The sequence below is a fragment of the Cavia porcellus genome, unplaced genomic scaffold (assembly GCF_034190915.1).
Source record: "Cavia porcellus strain 051 isolate PalLab524CR breed Dunkin Hartley unplaced genomic scaffold, mCavPor4.1 scaffold_6, whole genome shotgun sequence".
NCBI classification, from domain to species: Eukaryota; Metazoa; Chordata; class Mammalia; order Rodentia; family Caviidae; genus Cavia; species Cavia porcellus.
The window spans coordinates 73963448-73983556 of NW_026947489.1; the positions used below are offsets into that span (position 1 = coordinate 73963448).

Consider the following 20109-nt stretch of genomic DNA (forward strand, 5'->3'; position numbering starts at 1 on the left):
AGTCATTTTTACAAGTTTTCTGGGGACCTGAGAGCAGTCTAGGGCTGACCTTTGACCCCATCTGGAAACAACGCCCTCATGAAGGAAGCTGGTCACGCACTGAGCTACCTCCCCAGCTACCCAGTAACTGTAGCTCTTATTTCAGTCCACAGTTCCTAGAGTCCTAGACAAGCAGACTAAGGATCAGGGCTCCTTGGCCAAGGGGATGGGGCTGCTAAGTGGACCCGCCCCCAAGGCCTGTGGCTGCAGGGCTAGCTCCTCCTAGACCTCTCTGAGCTGTGATCCCTGGCAGACAGACACACTGGTGTCCTAATGGGACAGGTTCCCACGCAGTCTCCCTGGCCCCACCCTAGCCAGACCTGTTCTGGATCCTGCCACTACTCTTTCCCAAGGCTGCCACACCTTCCATCCATCTGGGGCAGGGCCTCAACCAGGAAGGCTGGCAGGAGGAAGGCTGGCCTGCCACAGTGGGTCATGGAAGCCGCAGCAGAGCCTGTGCACTACCAAAAGCTGGAGCTCTGGGAGCTGACAATGGAGTCAGGGGAAGAGGAGGAGGAAGACGAGGAAGATACCTCAGAGCCACTGGTCATCTACTCCAGGAGGCCCCAAGACAGCCCTTGGTGAGTCAGGCAGGGGCCTGGGGATTCCACTTCTCAGGCAAGTCCCTCTCTCTGGAGTCCCATGTTTGGCTTAGCTCCAGGGACTTTCTAGATGAATGGAGGAGGCCATGGGCTAAGCTGCCCCATGAACATCTCATCTGTAAGAAGCAAGCCCCTATCGTGTCCATGGCTGTGTCCCAGGATGCCAGCCCCCACGCCCTGGTGCTGGCAGCACCTGCTGAGACCTGGCTACACCAGCTGGGCCCTGTTCTCAGCCTGCCAAGCTCCTTCAGGCCTCCTGCTGACCAGAGGCCCCTGCCTCTCAACCTCTGCAGACCCTGCCTCAGGTCCCCAGCTTCTTCCGCCTTGTGTCTTTGCCATTGCCCTGCCCTCTGCCTGGAAGCCTCTCTCCCTGGAGAATGTGTACTCTTGCAAAATCAAACCCTTTGGAGAAACATTCCCTGGGTTCTCTGGAGGCTCTTTTGGGGGTCCCCCAGCCCTGGCTCACAATACCCATTTTTGCAGGAATAAGGTTGGCGGGCTGCCCGGAGCCTGGGCCCGATTGGTGGCAGCCCTGCTACTGCTGGCAGTCAGCTGCTCCCTGGCCGTGAGACAGCTCCAAGGCAGGGGCAGCCCGGCAGGAGGCATGGGCTCCGGGGCCCCTCCAGTCAGCAGACATGCCCATCATGCTGGCGAGTTCCACCACAGTGCCATCATCAGCCCTGCAGGTGGGTTCTGGAGAGGACAGGGACTAAGGCTCATGGCCCCAGGCCCGGCCCTGTGACAGTCTCATCCTTATTGTAGCCCCTTGTTCCCACCTGGGCCAAGAGCTGCTTGTTGCTGGGGGCAACATCGTGGATGCCGGAGTTGCAGCTGCTTTGTGCCTGGTTGTAGTGCATCCTCACGCCACGGGACTAGGTCAGTAACCTATGACCCTGGGCACTGACTCTAACATAGGTCTTGGAATTCAGTGGCTCTGAATCTCAAGCTGGTGAGCAGAACACAGGATTGGGATACTCATCCCAACGCTAGGGTGTGGCCTTTGAGCCTAGGTCTGTGCAATCTCACCTGTGGCCTGATCCCCAGCTCAGTCAATAACCCTTATCTCAATAACCCTAATCTCATCCAGGAGTGGTGGTGCACATCTGTAATCCTAGCATTTGGGAGGCTGAGGCAGATGGATCACTGTGGAGCTCAATAACAGGCTGGGCTACATAGTGAGTTCAAAGACAGCATGAACTATACAGTAAGACCCTGTCTCAAAAAAAAAAATTTAATCTTACACTAGTCAATGACCTTTCACCAGGTCTACTGAGTGATGCTGGCCCATCCTAGCCAGTGCTCCTGACCTTGATGTGACCTTTTTCTCCTCCAGGTGCCACATTCTGGGGTCTTTTCTATAACAGCTCCTCAGGAAACTCAACTGCCCTGACCCCAGGACCAGCCCAGGTCCTGGCACCTGGCCTGGGGCTTCCCACTGCTCTGCCTGCCCTGCACTTGCTTCATGCCCGCTTTGGCCACCTGCCCTGGCCACACCTTCTCAAGGGTCCAACAGTGCTGGCTCAAAAGGGCTTTGTGGTGGATGCATCCCTGGCAAGGGCTCTGGCAGCCCAGGGCACAAAGGGCCCCTGTCCACTGCTTTGTCATGCTGATGGGACACCCCTGGGCCTCGGGGCCCAAGCCACCAACCCAAAACTGGCAGCTGTGCTACGCAAGGCAGCTCTTGCCCCCACACCAGACCTTGCTGGGGATGCCCTACTGAGTCTGCTGGCCAAAGACCTGGGGCTGGAAGAACCTGCAGCTGGGCCTGCACCCACCTTGGAGCCAGCACTGCAGCTTTCCATGCCCGAGGGCATGCTGTTCACCACGCCTGCACCTTCAGCTGGCCCAGAGCTCCTGGAACTGCTAAAGGCAGCCCCACACTCCAGGGAACCCAGCCCCAGCCCCTGCCCACTGCTCCCACAAACTGATGGGGCCCCTGTGAGCAGTATCCTGGCCACCGTGGACAGCAGCGGCTCTGTGCTCCTTCTCACCTCCTCGCTCAACAGTTCCTTTGGCTCTGGACAACTGTCCCCAAGCGCCGGTGTCCTGCTCAGCAACCTGGTGACCAGGTCTGCAACTAGTTCCTGGGCCTGCCCCCTCATTCTCCATGGCAGCCTGGATGACCCAGAGACTGATGTGTTAGGACTGGTGGCTTCAGGGACCCCCAAGGTGGCCAGAGCCATGACTCATGCCTTGCTCAGGCATCTGGCAGGGCCCCAAGCTCAGACCCAACATCAGCACCAGGGCCAGCAAGGACCAACAGAGAGACCCAGCATTTGTGGCCAACAGACTCTACTCCAAGTGGCAGCCCATGCAGAACATGCCCAGGTCTCCAGTGTCCCCACTGGGTGCTGCCCCTTTCAGGGCTTCTAATGGTGAGGCAGGGGTCTAGCACAGTCAGAACTGTCTCAATCCTGAGCAGATCCAGCATAGAGTATGCAGAGTGTACAACTGCCATGTGCTTGTGGTTGGCCCAGCCCCAGCCTCTCCAGGTCAGTTATGTCTTTGCATGAACAAAGGCTGGGCTGAGGTCCTGGGTTGAAATTCTAGCATCCAGCTCAGTTATTCCTCACAGCATCCCCATTTGATGGGACTTCTGGCTCTTTTATCAGCAAAGGAACTTGAAGATGATAAAGAGCAGCAGGCCCTGGGGCTACTTCAGCTCAGCTCTGCAGAGGACTGGTGGGGAACACTCTATGGGACAGAGCAGGCAGTACCCAGTTATTGCTAGCATCTCCATCTTCCTTCCTAGGCCATTCTTTGCCAATTTCCCTTAACAGGGAACAAATAAAAATCAAGTTTCCTGGGTGCCAAATGCCATTCCTGCTTTTTGGTTAATTGCCCATCAGGTCTTTGAGGCCCTTGATGTCAGGACATCCCCCAACTCCGGGCAGCACAGGTGACCAACACCCAGAGAAAGGCAGAGCCTGGACTTAGCAACTTCCAGCTTCTCCCTGCCTGTCCTTCTGCTCCTGGGGGCCACATGCACAAGGTAAACCTCTTAACATCAGGGCAGGGCAGATGTGGTAACTGTGAGTAGGAGGTACCCCACGGGTATGGATGCCCAGGGGCTGGAGCTGGGTGTGTAGAATTGTGGGAAGAGGGTGGTACTGGGGGTGGCTAAAGCTCTAGCACTGAGCTACACACCCTGTTTATTTTTTACAGCAAGACAAAGTCTTGCTTAAATTGTGCAGGCCAGCCTTGAACTTCACATTTCCTCCCCTAACTCCCGAGTGGCTGGGATTACAGGTGTGCACCACAATGCCAGGCTGGGGTCTCTTTAGAGAGGCACAGCAGCACCCCCCTTCCAGCACCATCAAAGGCCACTCTGATGCAGTGGTGATGCTACCATCTGCATCTCCCCCTCAAAGATAACTTTTCTCCAGCTCAGTGATGGTACCACAGTCTACCCAGTTATTGGGGCTCAAGCTTGGCATCTTTCTCTATTTCTCTTTCCTGACAACCAAAGCTGACGAGCTCCAAATTAGCCCAAGCCTGACCGTTCTCATCCACTATAGTCTTGGACACAGTCTTCCTACTCTAACCCTTCTAAGCCCTGACACACCCCCCACACAGCCACCAGGTGATCTTTTAAAAATGTAACTCTGATGTGAAACCCTCAGGGAGGGTTTACCACTCATCACACGCAGCATGAAACCCAAACTCTCAGACCTGGTCTGGGATTCCACTCAGCCTTGCTTCTGTGAGTCCCCTGCCAGCCTCACCATCTTTATCTCTGAGTCTTCCTCGCTGCTATGTGTTCAGCCTGGGCTTTTGTCCCCTCTTAATCTCAGGTCTTTGCTCTAGGGGGAGGTTGCACCCTTCTTGTCACTTGGCTCTCAGCTCACCTGTCATCTCTTCATCAAAGTGACCACCCCCTCAAATCAGTATGGCAGGTTGGGCACGGTGTCCCAGGCCCATCATCTCAGGACTCCAGAGGCTGAGGCAGAAAGATTGCCAAGGGTTCAAGGCCAGCCTGGGCTACGAAATGAGTTCAAACCCAGCCCGAACTACATAGCGAAAGCCTATCTCAAAATAAAAAAAGAAAAACACCCAAATCAAATCACTGTCACAAAATTTTATTGAATTTTCTTTTAAATTACAAGGTTTTTAAGCAGGTGACGAGTTCACGTTTTTCAAAATTTAAAATGGTCCCTTTAACCCCTGAGTTATTTGCTTTCCTCATAATTCTGATTTTGCAAGTGTATTTGGCTACTTATTCACCAATCCTTTACCACACTAGAAAGTCCGCGCAAGGAATGCTCTGTTCCGCCGCCCGGCTCAGCCCAGTCCCCGGCACACAATAAGGTTATCAGCAATGCTGAATTGGTTATTCTTGACAGCCTCTAGGCTGGGAGCTCAGGGGCGGCTCTGGGACGAGACAGATTACGGCCTTCGGGATTTGTTTCCCAAGGCGCGTCTTTATGAACGCCCCGGGAGGGGTGCGCAGTCTGTTTCTACTCAGCAGCGGGGTTTTCCTCCTAGTGAAACCGGAAGGATGGGGCGGGGCCTCAAATGGCTCCGCCCCGCCCAGCTGACCGTACTCAGTGCGCGTGCGCTGCGGCCTGACCTGGAAGTGGTTGCCTGTGGAGCCCACGTGTCTCGTGCAGCATGGCGGAGATTCGGAGTCCTAAAGTTGCGGAGCCTGCACCTCCTGGAGGGGCGATGTCTGCGGATCGCCATGGCCTGCTGGAGCACAGCCGCGAGTTCTTGGACTTCTTCTGGGACATTGCGAAGCCGCACCAGCAGACGCGGTTGGAGGCCACGGAGAAGCTCTTGGCGTACCTGCGAGCAAGGCCGGAGGCACGGTGGTGGGCCTGGGACGGGGCGCCGCCGAGGTCCCGACCGAGAAGTGGCGGCGGGCCCAGGGCTTGGGACAAGATCGCGCTGTCGCGACTCTGGATGCCAAAAAAGGCGAGGGCAGCCCCTTTTGTTACTAACACGGCATTCTCTTGATTCCGCAGGGATCCGAGAGGAAGTATGCCCTGAAGCGTCTCATCACTGGCTTGGGAGTGGGGCGAGAAGCCGCGCGGCCCTGCTACAGTATGGCTCTGGCACAGGTGAGACTGACTCCCGGCAGGGCCCCCGTCCTTGCTAGGTAGAGTAGTGCGCTGGGTGGGGAACCTCGGCTGTAAGGGAGGGGCGGCCTGAGCTGATGGGAGGCACCCTTCCCTGGAAGTAGTGTGAGAAAGTTGGTGGGCAAGGCCTGTCTACAAAGTTTAGGCAGATGTTGTGGAAATTGGAGTGAGTTTTCTTTTTGCTGCTGCTCTAGAGCAGTGATGGCGAACCTATGGCACGTACGCTACAGCGGGCACCCTAAGAAAGCCCTCTCTGTCGCCAGACCAGCCACGTTGCCCTAGCATCACTCCAGCAGGCCTTGGGTAACAACGCATGTAGGGGCAGTGTTGGTACTTTGCGTTAAATAAGTGGGTTTTGGGTTGCACTTTGGGCATTTGGTCTCTAAAAGGTTGGTCATCACTCACCTAGCGGTAACTCAGGCTCTACAGATAGGGTGGATTGTCTGGGGATCCGAGCATGCTCTCTAAGGGATATAAGAAATGAATTCTAAAGCCTTAGTAAGACAGGGAAGGGAAACAGGATTCCCTTCCATTTGAGCAGTAGTATCCCATCCTCCGCACTGCCCAGAGATGCGTGGGCAGTTTTACAGATGTCCTTTGGGTTTTCAAGGCTTTCTGGGTGGTTAAAGCCAGGCACGCTGATGCACACCTGTAATGCTGGCTACTCTGAAGGTTAAGATGGTTGCAAGTTAGAACCCAAGCAGGGCAACGTAGCAAACTTTGTCTCAAAGTAAAATAGCAAGACTGGGAATGTAGCTCAGCACTCCCTGGGATCAGTCTGCAATACCAGGAAAAAGAGAGGGTGTTTATAAAGTCTGATAACGGGGTTGGGCCATTGCTCTGAACCCCTCTCTTTTTCTTCCCCCTTGTCCTGGCAGCTGCTACAGTCTTTTGAAGACATCCCCTTGTGCAGCATCCTGGAACAGGTGCAGGAGAAATATGACCTGAACACTGCGAAGAAGGTGAGCATGGCCCGAGGATACCAGCTCCAGGAATGGAGGGTGGATGGTGTGTGGGCCTTTCTTACTGTGCCTGCCATCTTTTTCTAGGCAACAATAAGACCTGTGCTGTTTGCAAACCTGTTTGGGGTGCTGGCACTGTTTCAGTCAGGCCGACTAATGAAGGTAAGGGCTCTGGGGGGCAAGGGCCACATAGACTACCTTAAGAAGGCGGGGGCAGCATGCACTGCTCATACCTCTGTTCTCTGTGGGTACCAGGACCAAAAGGCCCTGATGAAGTCGGTGAAGCTGCTGCAGGTCCTGAGCCACCACTACAACCACCTACAGGGGCAGCCCCTGCAGGCCTTGGTGGACATCCTTTCCGAGGTATGAGCTGATGTGCTTCACTGACAGTCCCACAGAGGTACAGCTGGGAATGTTTCAGTAACTGCGTTGAAAAGGTGGAGGGGAGGGGTGTAGTTTGGTAACATTTTAATGTGTCTAAAATGCTATCTTAAATGTGAAATTGGCAAAAGAGCTGTTAAGATAGTTTGCATTCCTTTTGTCATATTAAATCTGAAATCTGCCATGTGTGGTGGCACAGACCTGTAATCCCAGCACTTGGGAAGCCAAGGCAGGAGGATTGCTAAGAGCTCAAGACCAGCATGAATTACAGAGTGAGAATCTGTCCTGAAAAAAGAAATAGGCTTGTTCTCTAAGAAATCAAAACTTACTAGTTAGAAGGGCATTTCCAGGCAGATCAGCCTCAGTGAGATGCTTGTTGAAAAACAACTTTTCTAGCACCTGGGAAGCTGAGGCAGGAGGATGACCATGAGTTCAAGGCCTAAACTACATAGTGAGATTGTCTCAAAACAACCCCAAATTCTTTGAAGCTCGGGGTTGTTAAATAAACACCTACTGATGGTTCTGGTGGCCTAGCAAGGTGGAATGTGACAGATTGTGCCCAAACCCTGACAGGCAGAGTAGGACGTACCCCATGGAGGTAGACTGAGGGTACTGGGAGGGAACCACAGTTCCACAGTCTTGTCTCTTTACTAGGTCCCAGAGGCCATGTTTGAGGAGCTCCTGCCAAAGATCCTCAGGGCTGACTTCAGTGTGATCCTCAGCTCTCCCAGGCACCTAGAGCTCTTCCTCTTGGCCTACCGGAAGGTGCCCTCAAAGCTCAAGTCCTGGATGGGATCTATTGACCTGTTCACAGATGAGAATATGCCCAGGTGTGAGAGAAGTGGGTGGTGGCCTCTCCCTGGTGTCCTTGTACCCCGTCCTGCTAGGCCCTGTTCCCTGATTCCCCTGTCTCCACAGACTGGTGAATGTGCTGAGGTTGGCAGCTACCTCGGCGAAGAAGGAGAACAAGCTGCCCAACGTGGCCCTGGACCTGCTCCGCCTGGCTCTTAAGGAGAATAAATTCCCGAGTTTCTGGAAGGAAGTCCTGGAGCAGGGGCTCCTGACTAAGGCATCCTGGCCAGCCAGGTGCGTGTGACAGTTGCCCCCTTGTGTCACCTGGAACTGCCTCCCTAAGGTTCCATCCAGAGGATGGTGCTTTGACCAGGTTCTCCCCACCCCTCAGCTTTCTGTGCTTCCGCCTGCTGGGCGCAGCTCTGCCCCTGTTGTCCAAGGAACAGCTGCAGCTGGTGATGCGAGGAGACTTGGCCCGTCACTTCGGGGAGCACATGGTCACTGCTAAGGTGGGTGCTCCATGCTGCAGTTAGGCACTGACTGAATGGGCCATACAGCTGGCTTTTCCTGCCAACAAGAGTGGAGCAGGACCTGGTTCCTGAACCTCCCTGCTCCCCTCGTTGGGGTGACGGTGCTTAGAACATTGTCCCAGTGAACACCATCATACTGGGCACGTAGCAAACACTTGCTGGTTTAACCAGTTCGTTTCATTCATAAAACAGTGTACTGGGCCAGCCACAGAGGGTTGTCCTAACAGTTAAACAAGCTGCCACAGGAAAACATGGCACAGGATTTGACACCTACCTGATAAGCACATGAGGGATGGTGGTTTTGAGTCCCAGGAGGACACTCCACGGTTTGCATCCTGCTCAAACCAGGGTCTTAATTCCACCCTGTAACAGGCCAGGAAAGCAGCCCATCACCATCTCCACTGAGCAAATAGAGGCCTGGCTGCTGAGCAGGAGCACTATAGTGTCAGGGTACAGTGACACTGCAAGATAAGGCTCAGCCCAGCTGGGTAAAAGGGAAGGGACCTTAGGCTTGGATTTTTTGTTTTGTGGTATTTCACACCAAACCGTGCCACCCCACCCTTCTGTTGTTTGAGTTAGTGTCTTGCTGAGTTGTCCAGACAGAGCTCAAACTTGTGATCCTCCTGCCTTAGCGTCCCCAGATTCTGGAATTGCAGGTGTGTGCCACCAGGCCTTATATGCCTAGGTTTATCCGCTGTGGAAGGTGCTGCTAGGGCTGTGGCTCCGGGTGCCTGACCCTCCCTTCTGCCCAATTCCTGCAGCTCTCAAGTCAGTCCAAGTTCATCCCAGAGATGAGCGAGTACGTGGGCACCTTCCTGGAGGGTTGCCAGGATGACCCTGCACGGCAGCTGTCTGTGATGGTGGCCTTCTCGTCCATCACAAACCAAGGTCTCCCTGTCATGCCTACCTTCTGGCGTGTCACAAAGTTCCTGAGTTCCCAGGCCCTCCGAGACTACATGGCCTGGCTGCAGGACATGTTTCTCCGGCCGAACCTAGACTGCTTGGTTGACTTCAGCACTGCCAACCAGAAGAGAGAACAAGACGCTTCATTCAACTCGTGAGTGACCAGAGGGGTAGGGGCCCAGGTGAATGGGCCTTGGCCCCTTGTGATGGGGCTGCAAACCACAGGAGGAGGGAAGGGAGGAGTCTCAACTCTTAAAGATGGCCCTGGCCTCTCCATAATGATGTATAGGACACGTCTTGGTTTCCTGTTAAGGTGGGGCAAAGCAGTTCCCAGTGTTTATCATCACTGAATGTCTTCTGTGGGGTTGATCTTTGCTCCACAGACCCGAGCGGGCTGTATTCCGGCTCCGGAAGTGGATCATCCACCGCCTGGTCAGTCTTCTGGACACCTTGCAGCTGGAGAAAGAGGAGACCTTGGTCGAGCAGGTGGCCAGGTGTGAAATGTACCCAGACCTCAGTAGTGACCAAGGAAAAGGGTCCCTGGCCTAGTCTTCGCGTGGGTCCACCTTGGAGCCAGAGGCCTTTTGGTTGAATCATCAGTGGAGAATAGGTGCAGAGAGAAGTAGGGGCCTGCAAAGGGAAGGGACCCGAATGTCCAGGGTTCCAGGGGTCTAAGGACATGTTCCACAAATGCTGCGGGCAACCTGGGCATACCATGGTTGCAGGAAAACTGCTTGCCTGGTGCCTCCCACCACTGCCCAACACAGAACAGGGCTTGGGCCTGCCCACCACCACCAGGTCATGAGAGCCAGCTCCAGCAGCCCCGTGTTTGCAGGCTCCGGAGCCTAATGTGGCCTCTGCCACACAGCCTCACATCTGTCTTGCCTTCAGGAGGGCTGTGGTTCCCAGAGAAGTAGCCCATGCTTCTTGTTACCCAGCGTCCTCTGGCCTTGCCCTCTTGCGTCCTGGGCACCATGCCCCACACAGTAGCCCCTCCTCCCTTCTGGCACACCCTCTATGGTACCACCCCAAAGGATAACCTGCTAGGACAAATGGCACAAGCTGAGATGACACTGGGTCTCTCCCAGGTTTTGTTTGTTCCACTCCTTTTTCAAGACGAAGAAACCCACGGGCCAGATCCCAGAGACCAAGCAGCAGTTCTCCCTCGATATGGACAGCCGCATCCGAGAATTCTTTGTCAACGCCTTCTTCAGGTGGGCCCTGGGCAGTTGGGGACATCCAGGATGGTGAGGTGGCCTTCGGTGCTAAGCTGGGAGCAGTAGCAAGCACCTAGTAGATGTGGAGGCCAGGGATCAAGCCCTGAACTGGGTGGGCAGAGGGGCTGTGCTGGTCCGTGCAGTCCTGTGACTCCAGTCTCGCCCTCACCAGCCTACTACAGACCCTCACCACCAAGTCCAGGCACGTACCAGGCCAGGCCCACAGTGGGCACCCCTGGATCTACCGCCTGGTGCAGCTTGCAGACATGCTGTTGAATCACAGTCGCAACGTGGCCATCATCACACCCTTCACAACACAGCAGCGCCAGGCCTGGGACCAGTGAGGCAGGGGCTTCCACGGTGGGTGGGACACTTGGGTGTGGCCAGCAGTGATATCCTGCCAACACGAGTATCTGCCCCGCCCGCAGCATGCTGGAGACTCTAAAGGAACTGGAGGCCCGCTCCTCAGAGCCCAAGGCAGCTGCCTTCCAGCACCTGCTGCTCCTAGTGGGCCTTCACCTCTTCAAGGTATAGTGGCAGAGAGGGGACCATTTAGGATTCTGGGATTCTGGGGCTTGATGGGGTGTGGGTCCCCTACTGATACACTTGGGGGTCAGGGAAAATTGAGTTGGGTTTCCTGGTCCATCCTGGAATTACAACTCAAGGAAAAATTACCATGTCTACTTCTGGGCACCAGCCAGCATCCCACGCTTTCCCTCCCAGAGTCACCTCTTATGCCCAAAGCTTTCAGGCAGGTACTTGCCATGTTTGATAGGTAGGGAGATAAAGCAAAGCAACCTGGCCCCACACCGCAGGTTTCCCAAGATTCAAAGCACCTCCCAGATGCAATGTGCAGACCAGAAGTGATGAGTGGGGAAGAGAACTGCCTCCCAAGGAAGGAGGCACTCTGTACCCTGGGGCATGTCATTTGGGAGTCGGCTTTCACTCAGTACCTGGGAGATGGAAGCAGGAATGCCAAGAGTTTGAGGCCAACTGGGGGTATAGTGAGACCCTAGCTGAAAATTGAGAGGCAGGCAGTGGTGGTGGCTGCCTCTTTGTGAATCCTCAGTGCAGGTTCCTGGCCCGCCCTGTTGTGTGTCAAACTGTCACATTTGTGTAACTCAGACCTTCCAATAATGGGACCTGAAACCACACTCCCTTTCTGTTCTGTCGGCCTGGGAGCTTTGACTGCATTTGAAGCTCGGCACCAGCAGCGCTTTGCTTCTTGTGTTTCCCCAAAGCCCAGATCCCTGGTTTTTTTCTGAGATTCTTGCTGGAGGTGCCTGAGGCTCTTAGTAGGGCAGCTTCAGTGTCACTGACCTGAGTAACAGGTCCCTCTTTTGTGTGCTTCCTTCTGGCCCTGGGGCTGTGGTTTTTGCTTTCAGTACTAGGCATCAACCCTTCGGTAGCATCAGGGCCCTGGGGACTCTCAGACATCTGAATATTGCCCTGTACCATGGGATCTCTCAGTTTAGCTTTTAGAGGAATCCACAGTTCGGGGTGTGTCAAATCCTTAGAGAAAAGGTGCAGCCCAGAGAAAGATAGCTGCGTGTTCACAGCGATCCGGACACTGACTCCGGGGTATTAGGAGGGGAGAAGCTGCTTTGCAGCTACTACAGATTATAGGTGTTTTCTAGAGCTGCCCTACACACCTCAGTGGTGCCTGGGACGCAGGTTCAGGTCTGCTCATGCCAGGCCAAGTGTGGAACTGAAGGAGGCTGGGCCATCCGGGTTCCGTTCTTGCTGGGGGCTCAGGTCCTGAGAACACATAGGAAGTAGGGAAAGCCATTAACTCTGGGCTGACTCTTCTGCTCTGCCTGGTGAGAGTGAGTGGGCAGAGCAGGCTGGCGGCCAGTGTGTTTGGTGCCTACTAGTGTCCCTTGGCCAGCTCCTTGCCCCAGCAAGGGCAGAAGCAAGGCCCAGCCCCTGATTTATGTCCTGCCCTACCTGCAGTCTCCCACAGAGAGCTGTGACCTCCTAGGGGACATCCAGACCTGCATCAAGAAGAGCATGGGGGAGAAGACCCGCCGCTCCCGCTCCAAGGCCATCAGTGGGTCGTTGTCCCTGGGGCAGGGTGGGAAGGCCATGTCCTTGGGCAGGAAAGGGACCGTGAGCAGGGCCGCCCTGTATAACCAGCAGTACCCTGACCCAGCTCAGCCCTTTCCTGCTTACAGATGCCAAGGAGCCGCCATGGGTGGAAGTGATGGTGGAGATCCTGCTGTCCCTGCTGTCCCAACCCAGCAACCTGATGCGCCAGGTGGCCCGGAGCGTGTTTGGTCACATCTGCTCCCACCTGACGCCACGCGCCCTACAGCTTATCCTGAATGTGAGTTGGGATTTGAAAGAAACATTCTGGGATGGGGCTCCTGGAGCACCCAGTTACACTGGAGATGCCCCATCCTCTCAGCCCTCTCTACAGAGAGACTGAGCAGGAACCCACTTTTACTGCTGCTGGGACAGCCTGTCCCTGGCACCCTGAGGGCTGTTGAGGAAGCTGGCACTCCATTATCTTCCCTGAGATGCAACCTTTGACCAAGATAGCTGGGTCTGGCCAAGGGTGTAAGGAAGGTCGGGGGCATGGGCAGCAGATGGGTCAGCAGCCTGGAATCCTTCCCAGGTGCTGAACCCTGAAGCAAACCAGGATGAGGACGATGCCGTGGTGGTCACCGATGATTCTGATGAGAAGCAGCTGATGGATGCAGAGGTACTGACCAGCAAAGAGCAGAGCTGGGAGGGCCGTGGCTGTGGGCTGTAGTGGTAGCCACGGGGAAATATGACCAATGTCCCTCCCACGCACAGGATGAGAGCTCAGACAGCAAAGATGAGAACTCAGAGAGTGAAGCAGACAGTGAGGGAGAGGAGAGTGAGGAAGAGGAGCGTGATGAGCACGTGGACCCGGGCTTCCGCCAGCAGCTCATGGAAGTGCTGCAGGCCGGGAAGGCACTGGTGAGCAGAAACTAGAAGGGCTGCATGGGTGCATGCATGCGTGCGTGCAAGAGACCAGACTGATGGGCCTGCGTCCCCAGGGTGGCGAGGACAGTGAGGAGGAAGAGCTGAGCGACGAGGCCATGATGGCCCTGGACGAGAGTCTCTCCAGCCTCTTTGCCGAGCAGAAGCTGCGTATCCAGGCCCAGCGGGATGAGAAGAACAAGCTGCAGAAGGAGAAGACACTCCGGCGGGACTTCCAGATTCGGGTGAGCCAGCAGTCCTGTGGCCGGGGCCCCGCCCAGCCCATCTCTGCTCCTGCTCCCCAGCAGGCTGACCTCACTTCTACCCCCAGGTGCTAGACCTCGTTGAGGTGCTGGTGACCAGGCAGCCTGAGAGCCCCCTGGTCCTGGAGCTGCTGGAGCCACTGCTGAACATCATCCAGAGAAGCATGCGCAGCGGCGGCAGCAGCAAGCAGGAGCAGGACCTGCTGCACAAGACAGCCCGTATCTTCATGTGAGTGGGCGGGCGCAACCACAGAGCCCAGGCCAGGCTGGAGCCTGTGCTTGTACACAGTTGCTCCAAAACTGCAGCCTGGAGTTTCCTGTCACTTCATGCCAGCTGTACCGGAGAGCTGGCATCCTTGGGTCCCCAGTCCCATCCCTGCCCTCGAGTCATGACAGTAATCTGACCAATCACCTGGCAATCTCGGCACAGCACACACAGAGCCTTGGTGGGGTTGCGGAAGACACAGCATGCAGGCAGGGACACCTGGTCAGTCCTAGAAGTGGCAGCACAGCAGGGAGCTGTAGAAAAGTAGAGGCCGCAGGCCGTGATGGAGGACCAGGAGCTGGTCACAGGCAGCTGTAGCTGGAGCAGAGGAGCTGGCTGCTAGCATCCAGGGCTCATAACATTTTCAGCTACAGCATGGGAGCATGGGTTAGGGAGGGTCTGGTTTGGGCAAGTCTGAGGGAGGGCTCTTGAGGCTGGGCGCCTGGCAGGGAGGCAGTTACGGCGTCTAAGACAGAAAGATTGTAGTATAGACCTTCCAGACCTGGAGAGCCAAAGGCCTGTGGTCTGGGGTACCAGATGCACAGCAGAGAGGGGTTGGGTACCTTTAACGTGACCCCAGGTCCTGCTCAGGTAGTTCTGCCAGCACCCGGTCACTGTCCAGGTTTTCCAGGGCCCTGCTTCTTATCTCTGTTCTGTCCCCAGCCCTTCGAGATCACAAAGAGCTTTTTTTGTTGTTTGTTTGGGGGCTTGGGCTTTATTTTGGTGTTTCTTTGCTTTTGTGTGTTCTTTTGAGACAAGGTTTTGCTGTGTATTCCAGGCTGGCCGTAAGTTGGCAGCAGTCCTTCTGCCTCAGACCCCCCAAGTGCTGGCATCACAGGCGTGCACTGCCCCCCTGACCTGAGTGGGGTTCTAAGCACACAGAGCCGGTCTCATTTTACAGAGGTCCCAGAGGCCACTGTCCCAGAAGAAATAGATATGGGGGGAGCAGGGTACCTGGCCATGGGGTGAGGCCGGCCCAGGAAATCACTTCCCACTTTGCCTCATGGCCTTGGCAAACGTTGGCCAAGGCCCAGGCCCTCTCCTTCCGAGGGTCTCTTATTCTCCCTGTGTGGCAGGGGTCTTGAGTCCCTCCTTGGGTTGGCCCAGGTTGGCAGAGAGCATTCTGCCCAGTGCTGCCCTCTTCACCCACAGGCACCACCTGTGCCGTTCCCGACACTACTGCCGCGATGTGGGCCACTGCACATCGGCCCTGCATGGCCAGGTGGAGCGGCTGGTACGGCAGGCTGGCCAGCAGGCCGACTCCTCGGTCACCCTCTACTACTTCAATGCCTCCCTCTACCTGCTGCGTGTCTTGAAGGGCAGTGCTAACAAGAAGCACGTGCCAGGGGGCCAGCAGCAGCAGGGCACTGGTGCCAGTGATGTCCCCGAAGACTCAGACTCTCAGGTGAGTGGGGCTCAGTCACTGAGGGCTACAGGAAGAACTGGGCCCAGGCCTCATCCTGTCCCTCCTCATCTGGCCTAGACCACCAACTGCCTGGACTTGGACCTCGTGGCCCCAGTGTACTCAGCAGCACTCAGCTCCTTCCTGACCAAGCGCAACAGCCCCTTCACTGTTCCCATGTTCCTCAGCCTCTTCTCCCGTTACCCGGTAAGCATCCCGCCACCCTGCCCTCTGGCTCCCTTGGCCCATCCAGGCCCTGCCTCATGGCCCCTGTTCTTTTCACCCCTCCCAGACCATCTGTAAGCGTCTGCTCCCCGTCCTGCTGCAGTGCCTGGCCGGCTCATCACGGGCCCGTCAGCAGGTAAGGGCTTCCCCAGGTGCCCCTGCATCTGCTGGCTTATCTACTTCATCCCCTTCCCTGGGGTGTGTGAAGCCCAGGATCCATGCCCTGCTGTGGGATGTGTCATCTGACAGGCAGGATGATGGTGCCGTGGCCCTTCCCCACCACCAGTACAAGGTCTGAGGAGACAGGGCTGGCTTTGCCCCTAGAGCTACCATGGCCTGCGCCCTCCAGCGCCCCTGAGAGCCTTCAGGGCTATTGCAGAACCCAGGACAACAGGCAGCCCCCATGCGCCTCCTAGAGTGGCCATGTTCTTAGCAGGGGTCTGGCGGTCCCTGAGCCTCAGCCTGTAGCACTTCTGTGCATAGTAACTGCATTTTCCCCTCAGACCCAGGCCTGCCTGCTGCTGCAGAAGACCCTTTCTGCACGGGAGTTGAGGGTGTGTTTTGAGGATCCTGAGTGGGAGCCGCTGATTGGCCAGGTTCTGGCGAAGGTCACTGAGGTAAGAGCTCCTTCTTCCCAACTCACTAGAACCCCAGCCTCTCTCTAGAGTGGATGTGAGTGGCCCCAGGGACATGCTTTTCTCTGGGCTTTAGTCTCAAGCTGGGAAACGGGCTTCCCGCAGGGATCCCTTCTGCATGCCTCAGCCTGGCCTCTCCTCCCTAGAACCTGCGTGAGCTCGGGGAAGCGCAGAGCAAGTCAGAGAACCAGAAGCAGCTGACCTCCCTGGAGCTGCTCAACACTCTGCTCAGGATCATCCATCACGAGGTTAGCTGACGGCCGGCAGACCAGAGCCTGGGAAGGGGCGGGCACCCCTCGGGGTCGGGGCAGCAGATTCCAGAACAGTCAGGGCTTTTGAGCCAGGATGGGGAGAAGCAGGACCCGAACGGTGAAGGTCCAGGTGCCGGGTGAGGACTGACCCACCCTACTCGTGTTTGTGTGGTTCCCTTAACCTCTGTGAGATGAGTGTGCGTGCCTTGGGTGCCAGGGTCCCGCCTGTACCTGCCAGAATGGAGTGAGAAGGGACAGGGAGGGCAGGAGACACTGGGAGAAGGTGGGGAGATTCTGGGTTGGTAACAGGAGTCCAGGTGTCCAAATCTAGGGCAAAAGTATAGGGAGCAGCGGTGACAAGTGGCACCCAGTACGGTATGATGTGCTCACAGGACGTCAGGGTAGAGGATGAGGAGGCAGCTGGAAAATACATACATGGATTCCCAGGCCTGGCCAGAAGTCAGTTTGGAGGACTTAGCACAGACAAACCCTGGTCAAATCCCAGGTGGAGGGTGAGGCTGGTCCTTGATCATTGCTGAGGGAAGGGGCAGAGTAGCTGCCCTTGGAGTGGGAAGGAGACTAGAAGAGGTGAGTTGCAGAAATCACCTGCGTGGTCACAGCCAGCAGGGAAGGACTTGGGCAGCCGGAGAGGACTGAGGGACACTCTTAGGAAAGGGCGGTCAGAACTGCAGCAGGAGTGGGGCTGGCAGGAGGTGAGGAAGCAGAACAGCCATTCGCTGGGGAAGGGGGAAGAACGGAGATGGGGGTCTGGTTTCCTCCCAGAAGAGAGGCTAGTGATTGATGGCAGGGGTGGCTGAGGGCCCTGAGCAAGCAAGGGCCCTGGAGAGACCCCACCTCCTACCACCACTGCAGCTTCAGGCTTTGCTTCTTTTGCAGGAGCTGGCTGTGGACCTGACCGCGCTCCTGGGTGTGCTGCAGGGCCAGCAGCAGAGGCTGCGGCAGAGCCTACAGCAGGGCGAGCACTCCATCGGCTCCAGCCGCCTCTATGACCTGTACTGGCAGGCCATGAAGATGCTCGGAGTCCAGTAGGTTCTGGGCAGAAAGGCCCACACCTGGAAGGGGACTGGGAAGGCACCACATGCACCAGGGCTCTGCGTGCCGTGGTGCGCGGGCTTGAGTGTAGGGGCTCTGGGCAGTTTGGGTCCCTAGGAACCCAAGGTGAAGGTAACCCCTGTCCTCACTGAATGCTTCCTTTTCCTGCCCACTTTCTCCTAGGCGCCCCAAGGTGGAGAAGAAAGACACCAAAGAAGTCCCCGGTACCTCTGAGAGCCCCATTAGCACAAAGCGGAAGAAAAAGGGGTTCTTACCCGAGACCAAAAAGCGTAAGAAACGCAAATTGGAGGCTGCTGCACCTGAGGAGGGTGCCAAGCCAGAGGGAGCCACTCCTGTAGCCACTGGTGGCAACCAGCCCCCCAGCACAGGCAAGAAGAAGAGAAGAAGAGCAAAGGCCAAGGGCCTGGCCCAGCCCCAAGTGAACGGGACACCTGCCACCAAGAGCCCAGCCCCTGGCGCCCCCGCCTTGAGCCCCAGCACCCCTGCCAAGACTCCAGAGCTGAAAAAGAAAAGCAAAAGGCTGTCACGGGTGAACGGAGACACCCCTGTGTCCCCCACAGAGCCCTCAGGCAAAGAGCAGCATCAGAAAGTGCTTGCCAAAAAGGGAATCTCAGGCAAGTCCCCACAGTCCACCCTGCCACGGAAGAGGTCCAGGCTGTCTGTGGTCAGGAGCCCCAGCTTGTTCCAGAGCGGAGCCAAGAAAAAGAAGTCGCTGCGGAAGAAGCTGAGAACACCCTGAGTGCTGGTGCCCTGTCCCAGTGCAGCAGCCCTGGAGACTCCTGTGCTTCCTCCTGATTTTAACAAACCAGCCTCAGGACGCAGCTTCCTATTCTGAGCAGGGGTCTGTCCCCGTCCCACCCCAGACACCAGGACCTCATTTAAATAGGTTTATTTCTTCATTTACAAGAGGAATATATTTGGCTTCTCTTTAATATTCTGAGATTCACAATCAGCAGCTCTTAAAAAATAAAGGAGCAGTTTGGCTTCCGGAAGGAAGAGGAGGCAACACTTGGACCTGGTTCTTGTACAACAAGAATACATTGCTGGGGCCCCAGGCGAGGGTAGAATGGAGGCTAGACTGGTCTTTTGGGGGATACCTCCCCTGTGTCCGGTCCGCAGGGCGCCCCAGAGCTCGGTAAGGTGGGTGTTCCACTAGCTAACACGCCCACTGAAGCCACAGCCAGCCAGCAACTAAGGGGCAGAGGGAACAGTGGCCAGCTGGCTCTTGGGTTTCCTACGACCATGATGGCAGCGGATGTGTGGGGATTGTGGGGTGGTGAGCACAAGCTCCTCCAGGGGACCAGTATGCAGGTGACAGCTGTAGCCTGGTGGGTGGCTGCAGCGGGTGGGAGTGTAAATAGGAATGGGATGACCAAAGCTTGCCCAGGATCAGGGAGTCACGGAGCTACGGCAGCAGTGGCCAGGGTGGCATCCTCCCTCTGCCAAGCTCGTCCCCTGGAGCAGGAAGCTGAGGGCACAGCCGCTTCTTCCAGCAGCTAGAGCCCTGGCTATTAACCCTCATGGATTCTGGGGGCGTGGGCCCCTGAAAAAAGCTCAGCCTAACCTGAAGATGGGAGTGGGCTCTGGGCTTCTGCAAAGTCAGCAGAGATGCTCTGAGACCCACAAGGGTCCTTGCAAACACACACTGGCAGCTGGTTCCCAACATCTCAAACCGGGGGTGCAAGCAGTGTGGCTGTCGCCAGGGCCTTCACCCCTGGGGATGCCAGCTCTCTAGAGAAGGAGTCCCAGCCTGGGAAGTTTCTAAATGAAGAGCCAGCCCAAGGCAGCAAAGAGTGTCCCCCAGGGTGACCAGTAGACCAGGAAGCACCAAGTGAAGAGTGCTGCACTCCAGCCAGGTGCCAGCCCAAGTCCAGTGACCCCAAAGTCAGAAGCCCAGCTAAGGGATAGTGGTCCCTGCGCTTTCAAGAGCTTCAGAACCTGAACTGCAGCCCTGAGGGCTGGGCTATCTCGTCCCTGTGTGGTACAGGATCCGCTGGGTCTTCAAACCTGCAGGTGGTGCCTTGCCCAGCACAGTGTGAGAGAAAGTCCAGCTCCCTGGCCCCACAGTGGAGGGTGGGCAGGGACTTGCCCAAGATCATGTAAGCTGGTGGCAGGTGAGGGTCTCCGGATACACCCACTTGGAGGTGCCTTCTCCCTGGGTTCCAGGGGTCCTGCAGCCCAAACCCAGGGGCTCGGCAACCTAGACTCCGGGCTGACAATCCATCCAGCCTGCCCCAGCACACACAGCCTTTCAGGTTAACAGATGTGGCTTCTTCCACGCAAGGCCACTCAGCAGTCCCGGACCAGGAAGGGTGAGTCCCTAGTTGGTCACACAGAAAGCTTTGGGACAGCTCTGCAGGTCTGGGGTACTGTAGAACACTTCCCAGACTGGGTGAGAGCACGGGTTCCTCGTCCCAGCGGCACCTACGGAGAGACAGGTTTTATTTCAGAGTCAGGGCGCTGGAGGGCCTGTCCCAAGGCTTCCCTCACTTCCCTGCTGCCTGGGGAATCAGACTTGCTCTGGGCTCGGGCCACAACGCT

At 56.5% G+C, this 20109-nt stretch overlaps 3 protein-coding genes across 10 annotated transcripts in view; 2 read left to right on the plus strand and 1 right to left on the minus strand.

Annotated features, from left to right (window-relative positions):
- Nucleotides 1–260: 260 nt before the first annotated feature.
- Ggt6 (gamma-glutamyltransferase 6) lies at nucleotides 261–3456 on the plus strand. 2 transcript variants are annotated; one of them, XM_003469644.4, is made up of 4 exons: nucleotides 261–620; nucleotides 1125–1327; nucleotides 1404–1517; nucleotides 1975–3456. In XM_003469644.4, the coding sequence occupies exons 1-4, from the start codon at nucleotides 313–315 to the stop codon at nucleotides 3012–3014; spliced, it is 1665 nt and encodes a 554-aa protein (XP_003469692.2). In that variant the 5' UTR covers nucleotides 261–312; the 3' UTR covers nucleotides 3015–3456. The 2 variants fall into 2 exon arrangements, with proteins under 2 accessions (XP_003469692.2, XP_003469693.2); XM_003469645.3 differs by lacking the exon at nucleotides 1404–1517.
- Nucleotides 3457–5211: 1755 nt separating this feature from the next.
- Nucleotides 5212–18574, plus strand: Mybbp1a (MYB binding protein 1a). Its single transcript, XM_013152121.3, has 26 exons — nucleotides 5212–5444; nucleotides 5606–5701; nucleotides 6598–6681; nucleotides 6769–6843; nucleotides 6937–7044; nucleotides 7717–7892; nucleotides 7981–8148; nucleotides 8246–8363; nucleotides 9146–9441; nucleotides 9671–9781; nucleotides 10376–10501; nucleotides 10677–10844; nucleotides 10933–11032; nucleotides 12458–12554; nucleotides 12679–12830; nucleotides 13122–13208; nucleotides 13304–13450; nucleotides 13531–13698; nucleotides 13785–13945; nucleotides 15134–15386; nucleotides 15465–15590; nucleotides 15676–15744; nucleotides 16112–16225; nucleotides 16390–16491; nucleotides 17392–17540; nucleotides 17731–18574. The coding sequence occupies exons 1-26, from the start codon at nucleotides 5253–5255 to the stop codon at nucleotides 18305–18307; spliced, it is 4020 nt and encodes a 1339-aa protein (XP_013007575.1). The 5' UTR covers nucleotides 5212–5252; the 3' UTR covers nucleotides 18308–18574.
- Nucleotides 18442–20109, minus strand: part of LOC100729353 (SPNS lysolipid transporter 2, sphingosine-1-phosphate) — a 90249-nt gene continuing 88581 nt past the window's right edge. For 3 of the 7 annotated variants that reach the window (XM_063251006.1, XM_063251002.1, XM_063251001.1), the window contains one exon: nucleotides 18442–19992. In XM_063251006.1, the coding sequence (XP_063107076.1) occupies nucleotides 19500–19992 (493 nt within the window). In that variant the 3' untranslated portion in view covers nucleotides 18442–19499. The remainder of the gene's footprint in view (nucleotides 19993–20109) is intronic. The other 4 variants (XM_063251003.1, XM_023565010.2, XR_010048198.1 and 1 more) reach the window with 2 other exon arrangements.